General features: G+C 35.5%; 1 protein-coding gene across 1 annotated transcript in view; it reads right to left on the bottom strand.

The window, feature by feature from the left end:
* Positions 1–3,199: 3,199 nt before the first annotated feature.
* The window catches only part of LOC136825185 (uncharacterized), a 49,014-nt gene continuing 26,642 nt past the window's right edge, over positions 3,200–25,571 (bottom strand). The window contains exon 4 of the mRNA XM_067081210.1: positions 3,200–3,907. Coding sequence (XP_066937311.1) covers positions 3,200–3,907 — 708 coding nt within the window. The remainder of the gene's footprint in view (positions 3,908–25,571) is intronic.

The raw sequence follows: 25,571 nt of genomic DNA, 5'->3' as shown, positions 1-25,571 counted from the left end.
CCTATTAAGACGCCTTGGCTGCTTGGGAAAACACATAAATGGCACTGCATGATAAAACGTTTCTTTTTCAATCATTTGCTTTCTTCTTAGAATAACTTTAATGCGTGAACAAGGCGCCAATATCGTTCTCTATTAATAATAAATAAATAATTCAATTTGATTACATGCACTTGTTTAAGATGAAGATTTAAATACTCATTATTTTCGCAAAAATAGATGTCTTGGTCATCTGTAAGAGAGAGAGAGAGAGAGAGAGAGAGAGAGAGAGAGAGAGAGAGAGAATGTTGATTTGATTTTAGCCACGATATTAAGGAGATGAATTACAATGACCTAAAGGTGAAGGGATACAAACCTTCGCAAGTTGCATTAAGAGGTATTAGTTAGAGAGGTTGGACAGCAAGATTGAAGAAAGGAAGCAGGAATGGAGGTGAAGTAAAATGCTAAAAAGTGGGTGCTACTTTGGCGGAAGGGAAGCTGTAAACACCATTTAGTAACGCCTACAGTGAACCACGTGAAATGTTCTGACGGCATTAGCCACCAACGATGAGAGAGAGAGAGAGAGAGAGAGAGAGAGAGAGAGAGAGAGAGAGAGAGAGAGAGAGAGAATGTCAATGAACAGAGATTAGTAATATCCAAAGAGAAAGAGCGTGATCATACATACATACATATATACTGTACAGACATACACACATACAGACAGATATACATACAAATATACAGAGAGAGAGAGAGAGAGAGAGAGAGAGAGAGAGAATGTCAATGAACTGATATTAGTAATACCCAAAGAGAAAGAGCGTGATCATACATACAGACACAGACATATCATACAGACATACACAGAGACAAATATACAGAGAGAGAGAGAGAGAGAGAGAGAGAGAGAGAGAGAGAGAGAATGTCAATGAGCAGAGATTAGTAATATACAAAGAGAAAGAGCGTGATCATACATACATGCATATATACAGACATACATACATACACAGACATACATCATACATACTTACAAATATGCAGAGAGAGAGAGAGAGAGAGAGAGAGAGAGAGAGAGAGAGAGAGAGAGAGAGAGAGAGAGTCAATGAACAGAGAATAGTAATATCCAAAGAGAAAGAGCGTGATCTTACATACATACATACATATATATAGACATACATACATACAGACACAGACATACATACATACTTACAAATATACAGAGAGAGAGAGAGAGAGAGAGAGAGAGAGAGAGAGAGAGAGAGAGAGAGAGAGAGAGAATGTTTATTCACAAGAAGACAATACAGAGTTGAGACAGCAATCCGAAGACCCTGTGTTAATAAAGAAAGGGGATTTCAAGGTCGCCCAGTTGCCAACAAAAGTCCCGTCGCTCATTTGGTATTCAGGTACCTTTCATCAGAGGCAGCAGACAATACGGTCCTTCCGACTATAGAAGATGTGAATAGGCTACGAGGCAATCAAGAGGTTAAGCAAATGTCGAGGACACAACGGAGAAGACGGTGAACACGGAAATGTACGAGCAATAACACGGTATGCATTGTGTGTGTGTGTGTGTGTATACATATACATATATGTCACATTACTACGATATTTTTTATTCACAAACATGAAGCTACAAACGTCATTTAACATCCTATTCGCTCTACCTCGGATATAATACCGAAAGGGGATTTATAAATGACAAGTGTTAGTCACCTGGTGGATTCGAACCATGGACAGCAACTAACTCCGACTTCAGTGGCGAGTTCTCTGATCAATAGACTGTATATACATAAACACAAACATATATATACATATATATATGTATATATGTATATATATACATATATATACACAAACACACACACACATATATATATGTATATAATATATATATATATATATATATATATATATATATATATATATATATATATATATATATATATATATATATATATATATATATTGTCTCTCTTCGAACGCACACAGTCATGAATAAACAAAGCATGTCCCCTTGGTTTTGTCACAGCAGGAACCTAATTTCTTCACTGACATACTGAAACAATTGCAAGTAGATTAGCCGGACCGCCAGAGACAATTGAAGCGAATGTACTGAATTATTAATAACTCCTGACATTTACCTCTATAAAAAGAAATTTACAAAAACTTCTTTTTTTAATGTAAGATTTCGGTGTCGAATCTTTGATTCGGTCGAGAGTCGATACACTACAAATATATTTCTTACGTCGTCAAAAGTGCGATAGATAACATTTCGGGTTATAGTTCTGTTAACCGGGGTTGAAATCGGAGTTACAGATACGGTTTTAAATTACTGAAAGATGTTGCGACATTACGTCATTAAGCTGTCTAGAAGACTGTAATAGGAAGCTGCTCTGAGAAAATTACGTTTTAAATAGTATAAATATTCAAGTGAAATTGATATGTGGTGTTGGGTTAAAGAGAAAAAGATGTGGTAATAAAAGTGACAAGGTGTTTTAAAAAGGAAAACATTTGCATAAAAATCTACATAATTTTGGCTTTTTAAGAATTAAAAAAGGATAAATGTATCTTGAATATAGAAGAATAAAATCGATAAGTGTAATCTTCATTGCAAATAAAAAAAAATTATGCAATTTCTAATGAGGCTTCATTGCAAGCAAACGGCCCTCTCAGTTCAAAGGCAAATAAAAAGATACAAAAAAAAAACAGACACATTACAATCGAAAACGTCAACGAAAAAGCAGAGCAACGAATCTCCTAAAAATACAAAGAAATAAATAAAAAATTGAAGAAAAACTGTGTCAAACGCCCTTCAGACACTGAGCGCCCAAAAGCCCCATTGACTTTCCGTATCGATCTCCGAACTGGAGATCCACAACCGCTTGCAAGAAACAAAAGCAATCCGATAAGTAAAATCTGACAAGCACATCCGTTTTGTAAACACGCCTCTGCTGTGTGCCCGGGGTCGCATCTTCATCCGGCTAATGACCTCTTTGTTCGCCCGGCAATTACGACTCTAATTAGCCAATAGAAAGCCTTGTCCGTGCTGGAAACGACTAACTGGAGTTTCTGCAAATCGCTGTCGGGACGTCCTGGAAGTCGTACGTTGTCAATGCTAGTGATTACTTGGAAGGAGTTCCAGTGGGAGGGGGAGGGGGAGATAAGTTCCATGGGAGGGGGAGGGGAGCGGGGATCCAGGGATGGGAGGTTGGGAGTGAGTTCCCTGTTACAGGGAAGGGGAGTGGGGTTCCAGGGGAAGGTAGGTGAGTTCCATGTTCCAGGGACGGGGAGTGGGGTTGCAGGGGTTGGGAGGTGAGTTCCAGGTTCCAGGGAAGGGGATTGGGGTTCCAGTAGGTGGGAAGTGAGTTCTAGGTTCCAGGGAAGGGGAGAGAAGTTCCAGGGGTTGGGAAGTGAGTTCCAGATTCCAGGGAAGGGGAGTGGGGTTCCAAGGGGTGGGAAGTGAGTTCCAGTTTCCAGGGAAAGGGAGTGGGGTTCCAAGGGGTGAGAAGTGAGTTCCAGGTTCCAGGGAAGGGGACTGAGGTCCCAGGGGATGGCAGGTGAGTTCCAGATTCCAGGGAAGGGGAGAAGGGTTCCATGGGGTGGGAGGTGAGATCCAGGTTCCAGGAGAGGGGAGTGGGGGTTCCAGGGGGTAGGAAGGTGAATTCCAGGCGAGGACTCGGGGACTTTCAGAGCTGGGGTAGGTCCAGGGTAAGGGGAGCTGAGTTCCTGGGGAGGGAGGAAGTAATTCCAGTGGGAGGGAGAGATGAGTTCCAGAGAGAAAAGGTGGTGGGGGGAGGGTGGAAGGTTTCAGGAGGGGAGGTGAAATCCAGTAGGATGGGGGAGATGAATACACTGGGAGAGGGGGAGGGAGGAGTAGGGGTTCCAGAGATCTACGCCAAAGACAACTTTGGTGACAGGGGAAGGGTAAGGGAGGCTGGGGAGGAGAATACCAGAGTATGAATAGAAGGATATGGCTGAGATGGAAGGGAAAATGGCAAAAGGAAAATAATTACATTTTAATCATGCTAATGATTAATTCATAATTATTTCATAAATCAATTACTCATAAAAACAACCCCAAAATGACATTAACTTTCTATGGTGAAAAAAACAAAGCCATCATAATTTTCAAGACAATTATATCAATGAGAGGGTTCTGATAAATAGTACAAAGTTCAATTGTGATAAATTATTCTTTTTTTTTTTTAAAGAAGTGTATAAGAACATTAAGCCTGTACTGAAGTTGACCCGACGTCCCATACCAAAAAAAAAGTGTTATGCAATGCAAATGTTGTGCAGCAATTACGGAAATTGCCGGAGTTACTTATAGTTACCAATGAGCACGGGGAAAGGGGGTGAGTAATTAAAACCAATGAAAGACAATTACTCACGAGGCTTTGTGCGAAACCCAATGTGACAATCAAGTTTGTCTAAGAGTAATAACTAGCCTTAGAAGGTAATTACCCTGTCGCCTGAGAGACGCTCGCGTGAGAGAGAGAGAGAGAGAGAGAGAGAGAGAGAGAGAGAGAGAGAGAGAGAGAGAGAGAGACCTTCCATCGCGTATTTGAGATAAAAAGGGTGTTGTAATTAAGGACCTTAAATTATACGCATTTCTTTAATAAAGATATTCCCACAAAAAGAGTTAAAAATAATCGGATAAGATCTCTGTGCTTGCATTTCCATACACACACACACACACACACACACACACACACACACACACATATATATATATATATATATATATATATATATATATATATATATATATATATATATATATATATATATATATATATATATATATATATATATATATATATAATTACCCAAATTTAAATGATCATTTCCTTCTACACCAATGTAATGATACTCCACATTTACCCCTCAGTCATTTCGCAATTCCATTTCATTTTCAATTTCCCCCAAATAGCGCTATTCTGCAACTCTCATTTCCAGTCAGGGAACGCGTCGCGTTGTTGACTGCCAGACACCGTAAATAATACGTGTATGCTACATGTCGTCAACCTTTCTTCCGTCGCATTTTTCAGACATGTCCACCTGGCAAAACCTTTGACTCATCAAAACTTCACGTTCGTGCTGAAATCTGGCTTTCACTGAATAAACATTATTCTGAACTTGCCGGGGTCTCGCCTAGGGAATGAATACATTTAGCTTTGTATTTATAAAAAAAAATGGAATATGTCATAATTAATTATTTTTGGAAACGTTCATAAACTTTTTATTATTTTGTTTACGCGTTTAAGCTTTGAGAGGAACGTTTTCACTTGGCTTTATAATTCTTTTGAAAAAAGAGATATATATATATATATATATATATATATATATATATATATATATATATATATATATATATACATATATAAATATATATATGTATATACAATATAGTATATATATATATATATATATATATATATATATATATATATATATATATATATATTGTACTACCATAATTTTATTTAACTTTACATGTTTTCAAAATAATGGAATATGTCATTACTAATTATTTTTAGATAGGTTTTTATTGTTTCTTTTCCATGAATTCTAATTACATCAACATTTGAGGGAGTTCACTTAGCTTTATATATTTATAGAAAATGGAATAAGACATTATTAAGTAGCTTTACATGTGTTGTTAAAGTTTTTATTTCTCTGGCTTTCATGATTACTAATTACACCAGCCTACGCTGGAAGGAATTCATTTAGCATTAACTATGCTTTTAAAAAAAATGGAATGATTACGAATACCAGGAGGAATTCAAAATAACCTGATTCTGAATCAGACAAAGCATTAAGAGCTCCGAAATTACTTTGTTATGACACATACTATTAAATTTAAATATATTCGGTAAATATATTCTCCATTCCTTTAAGAACTTTGGAGTTAATGTAGAATTAGCAATACGAAAAATACTAAAACGTGTACATCAAATCCTACACAAGCCCTGTGACAGCTTTTACATCGGGAAAACTGGAAAATCATTTGAAAAGGGAACAGAATAGCTTACAAAAGGTTTAAGAGATGAACAGGTGAACAATGCAATTCTCGTTCTTGTTAGAGAAAACATTGGAAAGAAACATTAGAGGGTCCAGTTTCATAAAAGGAAGCTTTTGTAAGAATATGAATATCGGTGAAGGCATGTATACACTGATCCAGTAATTCAACATATATATATATATATATATATATATATATATATATATATATATATATATATATATATATATATATATATATATATATATATATAATCAAGAAGTTACAAATGTCGCTTAATATCAAATTCACGCTACCTCCGGAGTATCCCGATAGGGAATTATCATCGAAGGGGAATTTGATATTAAGCGACATTTGTAGCTTCATGATTGTATATAAATCACGGTGTGATAAAAATGTTATATATATATATATACACACACACACACACACACATATATATATATATATATATATATATATATATATATATATATATATATATATATATATATATATATATATATATATATATATATATATATATATATATATATATATATATATATATATATATATATGCATATATATATTATGTACAAGTTACAATGAGAACAAGATATGAAACACCACCAACAACAACAACAATAATAACCAAAACTATATAGAAAAAAACACCACAAAATTATCAACGACTTTCACCCAACATCGAACCCGCATCTTGAATTAATATTCCCGGATTGTCTTAGAGAGTAATTTCAAGACAATTTCAAACAGATTTACGACAAAACGAGAACAATTCAGTGGTTGGGAAATGCCACCCGAGCGTAAATTGAAATTCAAACGCCTCTCTCTGAACTTTAGAAGTCTTCCATAATACATGAATCGCAAATCGTCTAATGCTGACGTGGACCTGAATCGAGCGTCTCTCCCCACCATCAAACTTAAAAAAAAAAAAAAAAAAAAAAAAAAAAAAAAAGAGCGCCGAAGTTTCTTCGGCGCAATCGAGTTTTCTGTACAGCGTACAATCAAGGCCACCGAAAATAGATCTATCTTTCGGTGGTATCGGTACAATGCTGAATGAGCCGCGGCCCATGAAACTTTAACCACGGCCAGGTCGTAGCCTGGCTTATATCGTTGCCAGAAACACGATTATGGATAACTTTAACCTTAAATCAAATAAAGACTACTGAGGCTAGAGGGCTGCAATTTGGTATGTTTAATGATTGGAGGGTGTATGATCAACATTCCAATTTTCAGCCCTCTAGCCTCCGCAGTTTTTAAGATCTGAGGACGGACAGAAAACGTGCGGACAGAAAAAACGCGGACAGAAAAGTGCGGACAGAGAAAAGTGCGGACGGACAGACAAAGCCGGCACAATAGTTTTCTTTTCAGAAAACTAAAATTAAACGAAAAAAAAATAAAGTTACAAAAAATAAAATTAAGTAAAATACAAAGTCACAAAATCTCATTCCTGACAATTCTTCAGTCGCAGGTTGGTTGAAATGTTAATCTCATTTCTGGCTGAAGAAACAACAAATAATAGATATAAAATTTCTGACTTGATGGCCTCTTCGTCGAACGTTCATCTTCCGGAACGAACTCACTTTCAGATTAGATTCAGTTTCAGATTAGATTCAGCTTCAGATTACATTCAGCAGTTTCAGATTATATTCAGTTTCAGATTAGATTCAGCTTCAGATTACATTCAGCAGTTTCAGATTATATTCAGTTTCAGTTTAGATTCAGTTTCAGTTTAAATTCAGCTTCAGATTACATTCAGCAGTTTCAGATTAAATTCACTTTCAGATTAGATTCAGTTTCAGATTAGATTCAGCTTCAGATTACATTGAACAGTTTCAAATTAAATTCGGTTTCAGATTACACTGAGCAGTTTCAGATTATGTTCAGTTTCAGATTAGATTCAGCTTCTGATTAAATTCAGCTTCTGATTAAATTCACCTTTTGATTAGATTCAGCTTCAAGTTACATTGAGCAGTTTCAGATTATATTCAGTTTCAGATTACATTCAGTTTCAGATTAAATTTAGTTTCAGATTAGATTCAGCTTCAGATTACATTCAGAAGTTTCAGATTAAATTCGGTTTCATATTAGATTCAGCTTCTGATTAAACTCAGTTCTAGATTACATTCAGTTTCAGATTAGATTCAGTTTCAGATCAGATTCAATTTCAGATTAGATTCAGCTTCAGGTTGAGAGGAAAAAACATATCTGAAATTGAATGTACAATCCTTTACATCGAAAACCTAACTAGATAGTTAAAATAAAAATATCAAATGAATTTCAAATATCGTTCTTAATAAGTTTTTAAATGAAAGCTCTTACCGATGGGAATCTAGACTTCGAATGGAGAAATATGGATATGAACCAATTATATATCTTCTCTAGCTTCCAATTTTTGACAAACAAGAAATTAATTCCTTTAATGCCAATACGTCTGGATTCAAGAAATTAAACCGTCAAGTGTTGGATGAAGTTTCTTACATTTTTTTAAATATAAAAATCAATTAAACCATCTTTTTTATTGTGTTCTTTATTTTTTTTTTTGACAAGATACCACTGTCGGAGATACACTAGTCACTACCAACAAAAAGTATTATTATCGTATTTTTAAAAGACTGACAATGCATTACAAGAACCAGCGCACCAAACTACCAAATTCTGCCAATGTGATTCTGAGAAATACGTACTTCAAGTAAAGTGCAAAAAACATGTCAAAATTACAATAGTACATAAAACATATCCGTGATAGTGTCTTCAACTACACAGCAGAGAAATATATGAATATTTAAGAACGCAAATAAGATTATATATCAAAATCGAAATGAAATACTAGTTCGAACGATAAACATTACAGTTCGAAAGTTCGTGGAACTTACAATAAAGATTTCCTGACCTTTCTTTGCATTCTGACCTCAGCACCGGTTGAAAAAAAAAAAGGCTCAGGAACAAGAGCAACAGGAACCAAAGATATCTTCAGTTTTTACAACGTTCAAACCAAGTTTTGATATATAGAAATAAACAGAGGTGAGTGGCGCAGTGTAAAGTGGCTCGACGCTCCGTAATTCCAACTTACGAAATGCAATGCTTCAAAATATCAAAGTCTGGAAAGTGGTGTCTTCAGGAAACAATCACTTAGGGGCGCTTCCATACTACAGTAAAACATGTTATTTATAACACTTATCAGCGGCTTCTCGCAGACATATCACCAACGTGTTGAAAACAAGCCAATGACTGTAAGTGGAGCGCGGACCTTTGGCAAGTGCTAGTCAATCGTATGAAGCGCTGGTCGGAACTACCAACGTGTCAGTTACTTGCATTCGACTTGTTTGTGATGTGTGAGCGATAAGTAGCCGACATGTATTTATGACATGTTTTACTGCAGTGTGGCCACACTATAAAAATCATAATAACTTTAGCAATTAACAATAAATAAACTCACAACTGCCAAAGGAGTTTTCATGTATTAATATCCTACAGACCAGATACAGAAGTTAATACAGAAAAAATATCTGTTAAAAAAAAAAAGGCATTTCTAACGAATTTACTAAGAACTTGACCAGACCTGAAGTTAAGACGTAGTGGAAAGTGACTTAATATTATATGATCGAAAGCCATTCATAGTTTTCCCCAGCAGCACTGGGTTGGTCATAGTATATATATATATATATATATATATATATATATATATATATATATATATATATATATATATATATATATATATATATATATATATATATATACTAGCTGACCAAACCGGCGCTGCTGGGGAAAACTATGAATGGCCTTCGATCATCTACCTTAGAAAGGAAGTAACACGTGGTGTGGTTTTGATTAACATGTTTGTTTAAAGCAATGAATTCTAGAAGAATTATTAATCGCATGAAAGCAAAGCATTTTCACTGATAGTACACATACTTTACACAAGAGAATTCAAAGGAACAAGAGAATTCAAAGGAGATGCAGGAACATTTTTCTGAGACGCGCTTCTCGGCGTGACACTGAGTGAGTCACACGTCGGCCCGCCGTTGCTGCAGTACCCGCTTGCGAGTTTGCATGGTCGACACGAAAGAGTACGAACCTACGTTCCAGACACTCCACATTTCACACCAGTCCAAAATGTTAACCCACAGCAGGGTCTTCGCTGGTGCCCGCAGTATATAAGGTACTCCGAAGGACGAGGGTACGGGTGTGAAACGTACGTGAAAACCGTCTTGGGTCAAATGAGGGCCGTGTACAAAATTTTGTCTAGATTGGTCAAATGGGTCGGATCTATATAGAGCACAAGTTTACATACATACAAGTTTACAAGTTTAGTTACATTGACACATGTATATATACATATACATACATACATACACACACACACACACACACACACACATATATATATATATATATATATATATATATATATATATATATATATATATATATATATATATATATATACTGTATATATATACTGTATATATATATATATATATATATATATATATATATATATATATATATATATATATATATATATATGTATATATATATATATATATATATATATATATATATATATATATATATATATATATATTCTGTCTGTGACTCCAGTTGATCCCTATAAAAAACAGTATGTGCAGCATGAGATTTACGTATGGTTCTACCAGTATTATATACCACAACATGAAAAAAGTTTAGCACTAAAAAAATAAAACCGATACTTCCTTTTGAGTTTAAACACAAAAGAACTGTCAATCCGAAACTTGAGAAACTGAAGGCATAAAATACCTCTTGAAACTCTAGAGGTATCCTCCCGAAACTTTTGATGTTACAAGAGAAGGACATGAACCATACAAGATCTGGGGGCTGGTCATTTCCCAGAGTACGGATGATTCAAGTATTCCATTGAAAAGTATACATATAAATATACCTATACATATATACATAAATATACACATACATATATACATAAATATACATACACACACACACATATATATATATATATATATATATATATATATATACTCATTTACTGAAAGGCATATAGACTTACTATTCCATTAAATGAAACAGTCCCAGCTGAACTCAGGGAAGATTCACCTAGCTGACCTACTTCAGTAGTTGACTGAAATCGTCCAATTTATTTTTTATAAGCAAAATCCTATTAATATGTGTATACACACACACACAAAATATATATATATATATATATATATATATATATATATATATATATATATATATATATATATATGTATACATATATTACATAATATATGTACTGTATATATACATATATGTACTGTTATATATGTGTGTGTGTGTGTGAATGTGTATGAATTCAGAAACATGGACATTAATTAACTGTGCCTAATACTAACTGGAGAGTGATGAGTCTATAAAGCTATGGGTACTAGAAGAGAGAAAGAGAGAGGAAGGAGAGAGCATGAATGGCAGTGTGTGAAGTGGAGTTCGACAACCGGCTAATAATGTACTGTAGAAGTTTTCTACACAAGAGAGTCATCCACGAATCATTAAAGTATAAATGTGACGGAGACCACTGAGTTGATTTTTAGTTTTCTGTAAAAGAAAACTATTGTGCCCTCAGATCTTTAAAACTACTGAGGCTAGAGGGCTGCAAACTGGTATGGTGATCATCCACCCTCCAATCATCAGACATACCAAATTGCAGTCCTCTAGCCTCCTCAGTAGTTTTTATTTTATTTAAGGCTAAATTTAACCACAATCGATATAGGACAGCCCAACATCGGGCCGTGGTTCAAGTTTCATGGGCCGAGACCACTGAAAGATAGATCTGTTTTCGGTGGCCTTGATTATATGTTGTACAGAAAACTCGATTTCGCCAAAGATTATTCGGTGCATTTTTTTTCAGGTTTTTTTTTTTTCTTTTTTTTTTGGAGCCACTTCCTTGGCGGGAAACAGCTTAATGTTGAAATGTGTATATAGTAAGGTGTGAAAATGAGTAAGGGGCCTGGTGTGGACGCTCTCTCTCTCTCTCTCTCTCTCTCTCTCTCTCTCTCTCTCTCTCTCTCTCTCTCTCTCTCTCTCTCTCTTTCTCTCTCTCTACTTGGTGGTTACTTGCAAGAGGATCAAGTTGTTAGCGTTACGTATAAATAATTAGTATACATCAACTAATACTGACAACTGTTCCTTTTACCTTGTTAACATCATATTTTAGACCTTCCTGTTTCTGGGGCTCTACCTTCATATTCTACTGCGTTCTAAGATGATTCAGAGTATATATAAGGAACTTGAATCCGTCCACATCCAACGTAATAAATATGTAATCGGAATCTCAGACATCTTCTGGGAGAACCGAAGACCCAAAGCTATCGGTAAAGGAAGAGACTAAAATTCATTTATCGAATCTGAATATAGAACTTAGGCCAAAGGCCAGGCACTGGGACCTATGGGGTCATTCAGCGCTGAAGCGAAAATTTACGGTAAAAGGTTTGAAAGGTGTGACAGGAGGTAAACCTCGCTGTTGCAATATGAATTAAATTGTCAAGAGAGGGTGGAGAGTAAGATGGAAGAAAGAGAATATGAACGGAGTTACAGTAAAAGGAACGAAAGGGGCTGCAGCTAGGGGCCGAAGGCACGCTGCAAAGAACCTCAAGCAATGCCTACAGAGCACCGCAAGAGGTGCACTGACGGTACTAACCCCCTACTGGAAAAAAAAAATCTTCAAATTTTCGAGATATTTTCAGACATAACAGCCAGAGTGTATTTCACTACCAGCAATGGACGAATAATTCAGTAATATATGAGAGCGCCTGCTTTGATGAAAGTAAACTTGCAAAATTCCGGGAATTACGAGTCGAGGGAAAAATTCCTGCGCAAAAGTGTTCAGTCACCATGGAGAAGCGACTGAAGAAAGTACCTTTTAAAAATCTTCATTTTTAGAAAAGGAAATTATTGGAATAATTATTATCACTTCGGCACGTGCATAATTTTCAAGATTTATATTATTTTATATCTTTAATTCTGTACTACGTGAACACATACCAGAACATACTTTTGAGTGGAATAAAGTACTTGATTTTTACAGGCTTTCATACTTTTTCTACGACTCCTTTTTCAGATTCCTTTATCATCTCTGCTTTATCCCTTACTATTGTTCGTGTGTCTGTTTCATCAGTCATTCCCCCTTTAAATTTTTCTCTTTTTGTTTTATTCTGTATTTACCTTTCCTTCTTCCGTTCTTGTTATTTTGCACAAACATAAACATTTACTTTACTTTTTCAAGTTTTTTTAAAATTTATTTTCCACTTTCTTATTTTCCTTTTTTATTCATCTTCCTTTCCGTAACTCAACGGGCCACACTCCCTCCCCCTAACAAAAAACTATTCAACTGTTTCCCAATTTTTTTTTCTTTTTTCCCAATTTTTTTTCCTTTTTTTTTATTATCTTTTCCCACACGCAAATATCTCCATTCCTGTTTTCAGTTTTATCACTCAGTTTTCCCCTTCCTTACTTTACTTTATTTTCATCTTTCACTCAGTAACTCAACGGGCCATTCCCCCTTCTCCCCTCCCCCAACCAACAAAAAACCTCTCCAACTATTTATCAGCCCCCTCCCCCAACAAAAAAAACTCTTCGCCTATTTCTCAGCCCCTTCCCCCTCCCCCAACAAAAAAAAAAACCTCTTCACTTATCTCTTAGCCACTTCCCTCTCCTCCCCCTTCCATCTCCTAACCCCCTTCCCCAATTTCATGCCAGTATTTTTTTTAAGTATACCTCAAAGTAATCGCCATCTAATCACACTGTCCCCTTTCCTTTTTATACCGTCAACTTACATTTTTTTCTCTTCGCTTTTACGAACAATCACGACCGTCGTAATAAGCATTTAAAACCAATCTGATTTTCCCCTCGTCTTCTCCAATTCCTTTCATCTTCATTTCATTCTTCTCACTTTCTTTTACCTTCGTTTACTTTCTTTTCCCTCTTTCTCATATTTTTTTTTCTTGACTCAACGACTTCCATACTTCTTCACCGGGACATTTTCATTCTTCCTTCTTGACCCTTTTCATTTCTCCCATTCCTTCGGCGCCGTTCTTTATCGCTCTCTTTCTTCCGTTCCCTTTCTTCTCATCTGTGGCCTCCTCCCGCTTTCTTTCATCACCCCTTTCCCTTCATTTACTTTCTACCCGTTCGTATTCGATTCGGTTTTTTAACCCTTGCATCCTGCTTGATGTTTATAATACTTTCCCTTTCTCTTTTTTCACTTTCACTTTTTCTCCTATGTATTCGGTAAACGAGAGGTTGAAAGAGAAATAAAAAAAAAAAGAGAAAGTGTTTGAAAAGAGAAGGCGCCAGGGCAATAGAAAGGAAAAGTATTAAGGGGATTATTTGGAGACGAATATGGAAAATAAAACACACAAGGAATGATGAGATTGGAAGGTGGAAGGAAGAGATAAATAACAATGGGAGGGGTAATAATAATACTAAAATTAATTTCGATGATATTGAAGAAATACGTAAATGATGAGAGATGGAAAATAGAAATGGATAAAAATGTTGATGGAATAAATAAAGACGTAAAAATATTAGCAGGTAAAGACAGACAAAGTGAACTAAAATAGACAAATATAGACATAATATAAAGGAGTCGAAATACAAAGATAATGAACAATCAAAAGCGATGAGAGAGAGAGAGAGAGAGAGAGAGAGAGAGAGAGAGAGAGAGAGAGAGAGAGAGAGAGAGAGAGAGAGTTTAATCAGTCGGAACAAGGAGGGAAGGCGAAGTAAGTACGAGCAGTCAGGACATCCTACTTAAGAGCTAAATGCATCCGGTAGAAAAAGTATTCCTTGAAATTACTTCTTGTCACAGCGGGTACTTTAATGGGGCGAGATTTCCTCTGTGACGTTTTATCATGGAATATTTCCAGTCCAGGGAAAGTACTAGTTTTAAATCAGTGGTCTTTTCAGGGAGTGTCACACAAGATCGTTTGCCGGTTCCGTTGAGATGTGTCGTATGATAACGCTTGCTGGTACCTTTCGTTGTGATGTGACATATGATAACGTTTGCTGGTACCTTTCGTTGAGATGTGTTTCATGATAACGTTTGCTGGCAAGTTTCGTTGAGATGTGTCGTATGATAACGTTTGCTGGTACCTTCCGTTGAGTTGTGTCGTATGATAACGGTTTCTGGTACCTTTCGTTGCGATGAGTCGTATAACAAGATTTGCTGGTACCTTTCGTTGAGATGTGTTTCATGATAACGTTTGCTGGTACCTTTCGTTGAGATGTGTCGTATGATAACGTTTGCTGGTACCTTTCGTTGAGATGTGTTTCATGATAACGTTTGCTGGAAAGTTTCGTTGAGATGTGTCGTATAATAACGTTTGCTGGTAGTTTCCGTTGAGTTGTGTCGTATGATAACGTTTGCTGGTACCTTTCGTTGAGATGTGTTTCATGATAACGTTTGCTGGTACCTTTCGTTGAGATGTGTCGAGATAACGTTTGCTGGTACCTTTCGTTGAGATGTGTTTCATGATAACGTTTGCTGGAAAGTTTCGTTGAGGTGTGTCGTATGATAACGTTTGCTGGTAGTTTCCGTTGAGTTGTGCCGTATGATAACGTTTGCTGGTACCTTTCGTTGAGATGTGTCGTGTGATAATATTTGCTGGTACCTCAGGTTGAGGTGTGTCACATACGTCGCTGCCTTTCGCCATGTGTCACATTATAACGCTTACTGGTACTTTTCATTGAGCTGCGTCGCATGATGACATTTGCTGGTACCCTTCATCAAGGGAGGCTGCACGATAATGTTTTCAGGTCTCTTTCGTCAAGGAGTATTGTGCGATAACGTTTCTTGGCGTCTTTCGTTAAATGCTTTTCAATGCCATTTTCTGATATTTTTCTTCAGGTAGTTTCATGCAACCACTTGTACTATTTTATTAATGGTGTCACATGACGTTGTCTGTGTTTTAATCGTTGATCGTCCTCATTCCATAACGTCTTCTGATATCTTTCATTAAGGAGCTCTTCTTTCTTTTACTGTACCTCCTTTCATATTCTCTTTCCACCCTCTCCTAACAGTTGATTCATACTGCAACAGCGAGGTTTTCCTCCTGTTACACCTTTCAGACCTATCTACTCTCAATTTCCGTTTCAGCGCTGAATGATCTCATAGGTCCCAGTGCGTGACCTTTGGCCGCTGAATGACCTCATAGCTCCCAGTGCTTGGCCTTTAGCCTAAATTTCATATTCAATTCAGTTCAATTAAGGAGCTCTTCTTGGGTGTCATACGAACAATATCCGTCTGAGATCATTAAGCATCTTGCTACCACAATCTCACAAAGGTAAGAACATTGCTTCGTACTGGTGCAAATTTAGAGAAGTGTGACGTGAATTTTGTCGCCATTATTAACTATAAACGTATCATGCATTCGACACTACTCAGTTTTCTGTAAAAGAAAACTATTGTGCCGGCTTTGTCTGTCCGTCCGTACTTTATTGTGTCCGCACTTTTTTTCTGTCCGCCCTCAGATCTTGAAAACTAGTGAGGCTACAGGGCTGCAGATTGGTATGTTGATCATCCACCCCCAATCATCAAACATACCAAATTGCAGCCCTCTAGCCTCAGGAGTTTTTATTTTATTTAAGGTTAATAAAGTCAGCCATGATCGTGCTTCTGGCAACGACATAAGATAGGCCACCACCGGGTCGTGGTTAAAGTTTCATGGGACGCGGCTCATATAGCATTATACCGGGACCACCGAAAGATAGATCTATTTTCGGTGGCCTTGGTTATACACTGTAGCGGCTGTACAGAAAACTCGATTGCGGGGAAGTTTCTTCGGCGCAATTTTTACTTGTTCACCTTCACAAACACCCACCTCCACGGGTGCAATAAAAGAATATACATCACTTTCACACACGGGACCATCCGCATTACGGAGCATTTCATTTGGCAAACTCCAAGCCGCGCGACAAAAAACGGCAGAGTCCGTTTAATCCACGCTGAGTACATTTGTCCGGAAAGAGAACGCGTCATACATTAATGTGTCGCATTAAATAATGTCAAGGTGATTCTCGCCGTGAGAACTCTCCGGTGCACCTTACCCCTTCCGGCGACCAGGTAAGAATTTCTTCGTTTTCATTTTATATGTCATTTTTAAAAGAAAAAATAATCATAGAAGGAATATAAATACCAATTTAATGAAAACTAACGGTAATGCACCTAACCTCTTCCGGAGACCAATTGAGCATTTCTTCGTTTTCATTTTATACGTAATTTTTAAAAGAAAAAATAAATATAGAACAAATATAAATATTAATTTAATGCAAACTAACGGCAATGCACCTAACCTCTTCCGGCGACCAGGTAAGAATTTCTTCATTTTCATTTTATATGTCATTTTTAAAAGAAAAACTAAATAAAGAACAAATATGACTATTAATTTAATGAAAACTAAAGGCAATGCACCTAACCTCTTCCGGCGACCAGGTGAGCATTTCTTCGTTTTCATTTTATACGTAAATTTTAAAAGAAAAAATAAATATAGAACAAATATAAATATTAATTTAAGAAAACTTGAGGCAATGCACCTAACCTCTTTCGGGGACCAGGTAAGCATTTCTTCATTTTCATTTTATATGTCATTTTTAAAAGAAAAAATATGAATAAAGAAGAAATGTAACTATTAATTTAATGAAAACTAAACGCAATGCACCTAGAGATTTGATGATGACTGCAATAGGTAGATTAAACAGATCTTCACGTCGTAGCATTTCCAAAATTGAATTGGTCAACCTACTTCATCATCACACCTAGATGAAACTTTCCGGTGCCATTTTCCGGTGCCATTCGGGTGGTTGTGATATTAATTTCAATCTTTCCTGTTTTGAGTCTTGAAGCTTTCATCTCCCTTGTTTTGAATCTTGAAGCTTTCATCTCCCTTGTTTTGAGTTTTGAAGCTTTCATCTTACTTATTTTGAATTTTCAAGCTTCAACTTCCTTGTTTTGAATCTTGAAGCTTTCATCTTCCTTGTTTTGAGTTTTGAAGCTTTCATCTTCCTTACTTGAATTTTGAAGCTTTCATCTTCCTTACTTGAGTTTTGAAGCTTTCACCTTACTTATTTTGAATTTTCAAGCTTCAACTTCCTTGTTTTGAGTCTTGAGGCTTTCATCTTCCTTGTTTTGAGTTTTGAAGCTTTCATCTGCCTTCTTCGGAGTCCTAAGCTTTCAACTTCTATGTTGCAAGTATAAGGCTTTCGTATTCCTTGTTTTGAGTCTTAAGCATTCATCTTTCATGTTTTTAAGTTTAAGCTTTCATTTTCCTTTCTTTGAGTCTTTAAGCTTTCATTTTCCTTTCTCTGAGTCTTTAAGCTTTCATCTCTCTTGTATTGAGTCTTAAGCTTTCATCTTCCTTGTTCTGAGTTTTAAGCTTTCACAGTCCTTGTTTGGAGTCTTAAGCTTTCATTTTCCTCGTTTTGAGTCTTCTAAGCTTTCATCTTCCCTGTACTGAGTCTTAGGCTTTCACTTTCCTTGTTTTGAGTCTTAAGCTTTCATCTTTCTTGTTTTGAATCTTAAGCTTTCACTGCCTTGTTTGAGTCTTGAGGCTTTCATCTGCCTTGTTTTGAGTCTTAAGCTTTCATCTTCTTCGATGTGAGTCCAAAGCTTTCATCTTTCTCAGTCTGAGTCTTAAAATTTCATCTGCCTTCTTTTGAGTCCTAAGCTTTCTTCTACCTTGTTTTGAGTCTCAAGCTTCCATCTTCCTTGTTTTAGAATCTAAAGCTTTCATTTACCTAGTATGAGACTTTAGCTTTCATCTTTCTCCTTTGGGGCCTAGAACTTTCATCTACCTTGTTTTGAGTCTAAAGCTTTCATCTTCCTTGCTGTGATTCTAAAGCTTTCATGTCCCTTGTTGTGAGTCTAAAGCTTTCATCTCCCTTGTTGTGAGTCTAAAACTTTCATCTCCCTTGTTGTGAGTCTAAAGCTTTCATCTTTCTAGTTTTAAGTCTTAAGATTTATCCCTTGTTTTAAAATCTGAAGCTTTCATTTACCTAGTCATGAGACTTTAGCTTTCATCTTTCTCGTTTAGAATCTAGGGCTTTCATCTACCTAGTCTTGAGTCTGAAGCTTTCATAGTTAAAAAAATATAATTTACATTTTCCACTTCCATCTTGATTCAGATTAAATATTCAGCCACTTAGCACCCAATGATAATATATCATGTAATCAATAATCCTTTCAGAAAATTCAAATTTGCTTACCTATAACTTTGCATACATCAATACCCAGTACTGATACATTTCACCTTGCAAACTCCGCTGGATACTGCTGTACCTCCGCCCATGAACACTTGCAAACATTGGCCGCAAACAAACTGCAAATTGTTTGCAAACAGTACAATGTTCAGCAAATACAGTAGATTGCAAACTGCATTCGGAGGCCGGGGAAAGATACCGTGTTTTCACACCCGTAAAGGGAAATACGGGGAAAAGTTGAATACGGTGACCCATCTGGAAAAATGTTGACCTAAGGCAATAATAAAAAATTAGGTCACTTTTGTTGAAACTGTGACTGAGGAATTATCGTTATCCCGGGCATTAGGTCAAAGTTCACGATAACAGCGACAACTTTAGATCTAAGGCAATAATCACAAATTAGGTCACTTTTGTTCAAACTGTAATTGAGGAATTATCGTTATCCATGGCATCGGGTCAAAGTTCATGAAAACAGCGACAACTTTTGACCTACGGCAACAATCACAATTTAGGTCACCTCTGATAAAACTGCGATTGAGGAATTACCGTTATCCCAGGCATCAGGTCAAAGTTCATGAAAATAGCGACAACTTTTGACCTAGGGCAATAATCACAAATTAGGTCACTTTTGTCAAAACTTTGAGTAATTTTCGTAACCAATAGGTTCCAGGTCAAAGTTTATGGAACTGACGAAAATTTCTAACCTACGGCAAAAAATCACAAATTAGTTCACGTGTCAAAACTGTGACTGAGGAATTACCGTTATCACATGCATTAGGTTAAAGTTCACAGAACCGACGAATACATGAATAAGTGACTATTTAACTGACTTTATGTTACATGAGCGGCTACCAAATAGGATAGTGCAAAGACATAATAATAATAATAATAATAATAATAATAATAATAATAATAATAATAATAATAATAATAATAATAATAATAATAATAATAATAATACCGACGAGGAACTGTCATTAGGAAGCTGGGAAGAAGTTTATAGATTTTATTTTTCTTCCCTACATAACATTCCCCATGTGTGAATCACGGGCTGCTCTATGAGCAAGAGCCCGTGCTGGCATAAAGCCAACTCAATCAATAACATTCCCCATGTTGCCTATATCCTACAGAGCCATCGGTTCTGTCACCTATTGCACTGGGGAAGAGAGAGAGAGAGAGAGAGAGAGAGAGAGAGAGAGAGAGGAGGGGTACCTGGTAGCATTTCGTACCTACAGCAAAATGAAATTTCTAAAACTGGACTTTGATTCTTTGCATAGGAATGTCTCATTACCATAAAGCCAATCTCCTTTACGTACACTAAGCATTGTCTGTTGTCCTGTATCTATATTTATGCATTCTTTATTACGGAAATAAAAATATTAATGGGTTTATATTCTTTATTTATACATTTTGCCCCCTTTGATAATCAAGCTTAAAATAATTACCTGGACCTGTTGACGTTTTTTCTGTTTATTGTTATTACGTTAAAACTGATGTCAGCAATTCCCCCCCACCTCTCTCTCTCTCTCTCTCTCTCTCTCTCTTTCTCTCTCTCTCTCATAAACACTTCCAGGCGTTCCTGTTTAATGCAGCCTGACAATTTCATGGGACTAGTTTTATTTTCCTTGCCAACCGCAATTTTATGAATCTATTTCACTAAAAACTTTGGGGTATTTCCATTTAGTGCTAGTTGATAATTTTATAATAGTTTTTCTTACTTCCTAATCCCAATTTAGTCTTTCTTTCTCTTTCAACAACTGCAATTTATTTCTCTTTAAATATTTAGGGCGTTTCCATTCAGTGTAACTCGATCATTTTATAACAACAGTTGTTTTTCCTTCCTTCCTTCCTTCCTAATCATAATTTATTCTTTCTATCTCTTTTTACAACCTCAGTTTATTTCATTTACTTCTCTCTAAAAACTCTGGGGCGTTTCCATCTAGTGCAGCTTGATAATTTTATCGTTTTTTATCCTTCCTAATCAGCGTTTCTTTATTTCCTTCTAATCTACAAATTTATTTATCTCCATGTTTCTTTCTTTACAACTCATATTTTATTAGGTTTCCTTCCTTTCTAATCTGCATATTTCATAACAGGTTTCCTTTCTTTCTTATCGCAATTTTCTCTCTCTCTCTCTCTCTCTCTCTCTCTCTCTCTTTACAACTCTAACAGGTTTCCTTCTTCCTCCCTTTTTACAACTGCATATTTTATAACAGGTTTCCTTCATTTCTAATCGCAATTTACTTATTCTCTTTCTTCTCTCTCTCTCTCTTTACAACTGCATATTTTATAACAGGTTTCCTTTATTTCTAGCAATTTTTTTCTCTTCATTTCTCTCTTCTCTCTCTCTCTCTCTCTCTCTCTCTCTCTCTCTCTCTCTCTCTCTCTTCTACAACTGTATATTTTATAACAAGTTTCTCTCTCTTTACAACTGCATATTTTTCATTTCTAATCTAGCAATTTACAACTGTATATTTTATAACAAGTTTCTTTCATTTCTCTCTCTCTCTCTCTCTCTCTCTCTCTCTCTCTCTTTACAGCTGCATTCTAGGGAAGCAATAAAGTGTCTATAAAAAAAAAAAGTTCTCGGGAGTAAAGCAAAGGCTGTCAGCGATTGGATTTCGTGTCACGTAATGCAGCACCTACGTAGTTCCTCTACCGCGGTTGCAGCGTTGGTCGATCCGTTGACTCTCCGAATTCATTTCCGCGGCTGGTAACAGCCTCTCGGTAAGGGAGGGCTACGCGGTAAGCAATCGTTTTGTTTAACATCAGAATGAATTGTAAAAGAAAAAGATTTAATCCTGAATTAGTAGGAAATGTTAATTGTAAGTTTCCGTCTTGCAAAAGGTAGAAGTCGTTTACTACATCAGAATAAAATGTAAAAGAATAATACTTCATCATGAATTAGTTTGAAATGTTATTTGAAGTTTCTGTCTGGCAAAAGGTAGAATCGTTTTGTATGACATCAGAATAAATTGTAAAAGAAAAAGATTTAATCCTGAATTAGCTGGAAATGTTAATTGTAAGTGTCTGTCTTGCAAAAGGTAGAAGTCGTTTACTACAACATCAGAATAAATTGTAAAAGCAAGAAATTTATTTGCCGGAAATGGAAATTGTACTTTTCTGTCTAACAAAAGGTAGTAATTGTTTACTATAATATCAGGATAAACTATAAAAAGAGAGAAATTTTATCATGAAATCACCAGAAGTATTAATCCATAGCAATTTCTCTCTAGCAAAAGGTATATTCTTCGAATAGATATCATCCCCGGGCGCATTTTACAGAGAAGTAACCTTTCACTGAAAAAAAGCGGGACGCCATATCTTAAAAACTAACCATAGAATTTTCTTGAAAATAATCTCATTGTGTGTCCCACACCCAAATTACGCTGATAATACTAATCTAACCTAACCTAACCCAATCTAACCTAGGGGCATGGCAAAAAAAAAAAAAACCGGGCTTGTGCAATACTAGCATAAATCTCAGGAACTTGCTCCCCGGACGGCCAGGTGTTCAAGAGCTTTTTATTAATAGCATCGAAATATTTGTAATGAAAACGTGATAACGAACTATTTTAAAAGCATACTGAATAACTTTTCTTTTATACAGGTAGAGCATTTCAATTTGACTTTCGTGCAAAAAACAAAACATCCAAATATTTGCTATCAATATGCAACAACAGATTATTTTCAACACTAGTATTTACAGGAAATGTTTCATAGCAAAAGGTAGTCTGATTTTATTTCTGTACTCTCTCTCTCTCTCTCTCTCTCTCTCTCTCTCTCTCTCTCTCTCTCTCTCTCTCTCTCTCTACGGTCAAAACTGAAGTGTTTTTTTTAGAATACAGAAATAACTGTAATACATGCGTAATAACAAATAAATTTCAACACCTACATTTATAGAACGGTGATTTTACTGAAACACCTACTCTGAAGTGTTTATTATTATTATTATTATTATTATTATTATTATTATTATTATTATTATTATTATTATTATTATTATTATTATAACACTAAATTCAGTTACTAAATAACCCGAAATTGGGGAAGATTGTAAAAAAAAAAAAAAATTCTCACTGGACTGGTCTGCAGTGAAGACTTCAGAATACCCACGAACTTACAAATATTTCTGCAAACTGATTACTACACATTTCTACAGTATTTACGAACGAATGTTGTTTATTCTTCCGTAATATATAATCGGTGTTTTACAAAAACGGGAGCGTTCGCCATGCGCTTAACTCTGCTGCTTTTTTGGGCGTTGGACCTAGTCTACGGAAGGGTATACATGTAATGGATATACCTATACATGTACTGGATACATATTCATGTATTGGATACAGGAAATGCACATGCCTGGAGTAAGCAAATCAAAGTGATTAAAAAAAGAAAGTAGAAATGCACAGCAATGAGCCACACTGAGGGTCAAGATTAAAAAAAAAAAAAATTCAAACCAGTAGACGAAACCATACTAAGCCTCCGTGAATGGAATCAACCACACCAGCCTATAGAAGGGAAGAACTGTGGTCATCTATCCTAAAACCCCGCCCCTTCGCCACCTCTCTCTCTCTCTCTCTCTCTCTCTCTCTCTCTCTCTCTCTCTCTCTCTCCCCGAGAAAGCCGTAAAAATGTAATCGCATTTTGAATCATAAAGCGAACTAAGACCCAGAGACCAGGGGCGAGAGTATGCGCACTTACATATTCACATAAAGTAAAAAAAAAGTTGTAGTCAACACCGATGGCTTTCAAAAGAAGGGGAAGAGACCGCTGGAAGTGGCTTTTGTTTATGGGTTTTCCGGATATTTTTCCTAAGAGCTGAAATAAATTTTTGAAGGCTGAACCCCAACATATTTGTATATATATATATATATATATATATATATATATATATATATATATATATATATATATATATATATATATATATATATATACATATATATGTATATGTATATATATATATATATATATATATATATATATATATATATATATATATATATATATATATATATATATATATATATATATATATATATATATATATATATATATATATATATATATATATATATATATATATATATATATATATACACAATCCAACATATTTGTATATTTATATATATATACATATATATATATGTATGCATATATATAATATAAATGTATAAAAAGACACACACATATATATATTACATATATATTTTAGAGAAGCTTCACATCTTCCAGTTGAATTAGCAGACCACAACTGCTCTAACAACAAAGGACTTCTCAGTAAAGAAATTATTTTGATTAAACTCCGAAACTATTTACTGTAGTTATCGTAAGCTAAAGCTTCTCAGTTTTAAAGTAATAAATATCACTGCAATATTATTTTATCTCATAAGATCGAATAATTTAGCGACCATTGTCTGGTTCCTCCGTGAATCTTGTACATTCAATCGCTTCTTTTCACATGAAATAAGTTCACAGTTCTCGAAATGCATGTATGTATTCATGTTATTTCTTCTTCTTCTTCTTCTTCTTCTTCTTCTTCTTCTTCTTCTTCTTCTTCTTCTTCTTCTTCTTCTGTGTGGGGTCGATGTTTCTTCTTCCTCATCTTCTTCTTCTTCTTCTTCTTCTTCTTCTCAACCTGGCTCGGTCAAACACATCGTATGTATATATGTATATCTAACAATTGTTTTTCTCTCAGATCTTTTTATGTACAAGAAATTCAATTTATGGATGAAAGTATTCATGCATATGGTTCTTGAAATGTGGGTGTGTATTCGTGTATGTACAAGGAATTCAATTTATACATTAAAAAATTCATGCATGCAGTTCTTGAAAGTTAAGTATACCTTAGTTTTACCAGACCACTGAGCTGATTAACAGCTCTCCTAGGGCTGGCCCGAAGGATTAGACTTATTTAACGTGGCTAAGAACCAATTGGTTACTTAACAACGGGACCTACAGCTTACTGTGGAATCCGAACCACATTATAACGAGAAATGAATTTCTATCACCAGAAATAAATTCCTCTAACTCTTCATTGGCCGGCCGGAGAGTCGAACTCGGGCCTAACGAGTGCAAGGCCACAACTCTACCGACTCGCCAAAATAGTGTATGTATGTATTTACGTATGTACAAGGAACTCAATTTATACATTAAAAAAATTCATGCATGTAGTTCTTGAAGCGTATGTGTGTATTCATGTATGTACAAGGAACTCAATTTGTACATGAAAATATTCATGCATGTAGCTCTTGAAGTGTATGTATGTATTCATGTATGTGCAAGGAATTCAATTTATACATGAAAATATTCATGCATGTAGTTCTTGAAGTGT

The sequence above is a fragment of the Macrobrachium rosenbergii genome, chromosome 37 (genome assembly GCF_040412425.1).
Source record: "Macrobrachium rosenbergii isolate ZJJX-2024 chromosome 37, ASM4041242v1, whole genome shotgun sequence".
Taxonomy (NCBI): Eukaryota; Metazoa; Arthropoda; class Malacostraca; order Decapoda; family Palaemonidae; genus Macrobrachium; species Macrobrachium rosenbergii.
The sequence above is the reverse complement of the archived record's forward strand: the minus strand, read 5'-3'. Positions and strand labels throughout refer to the sequence as shown.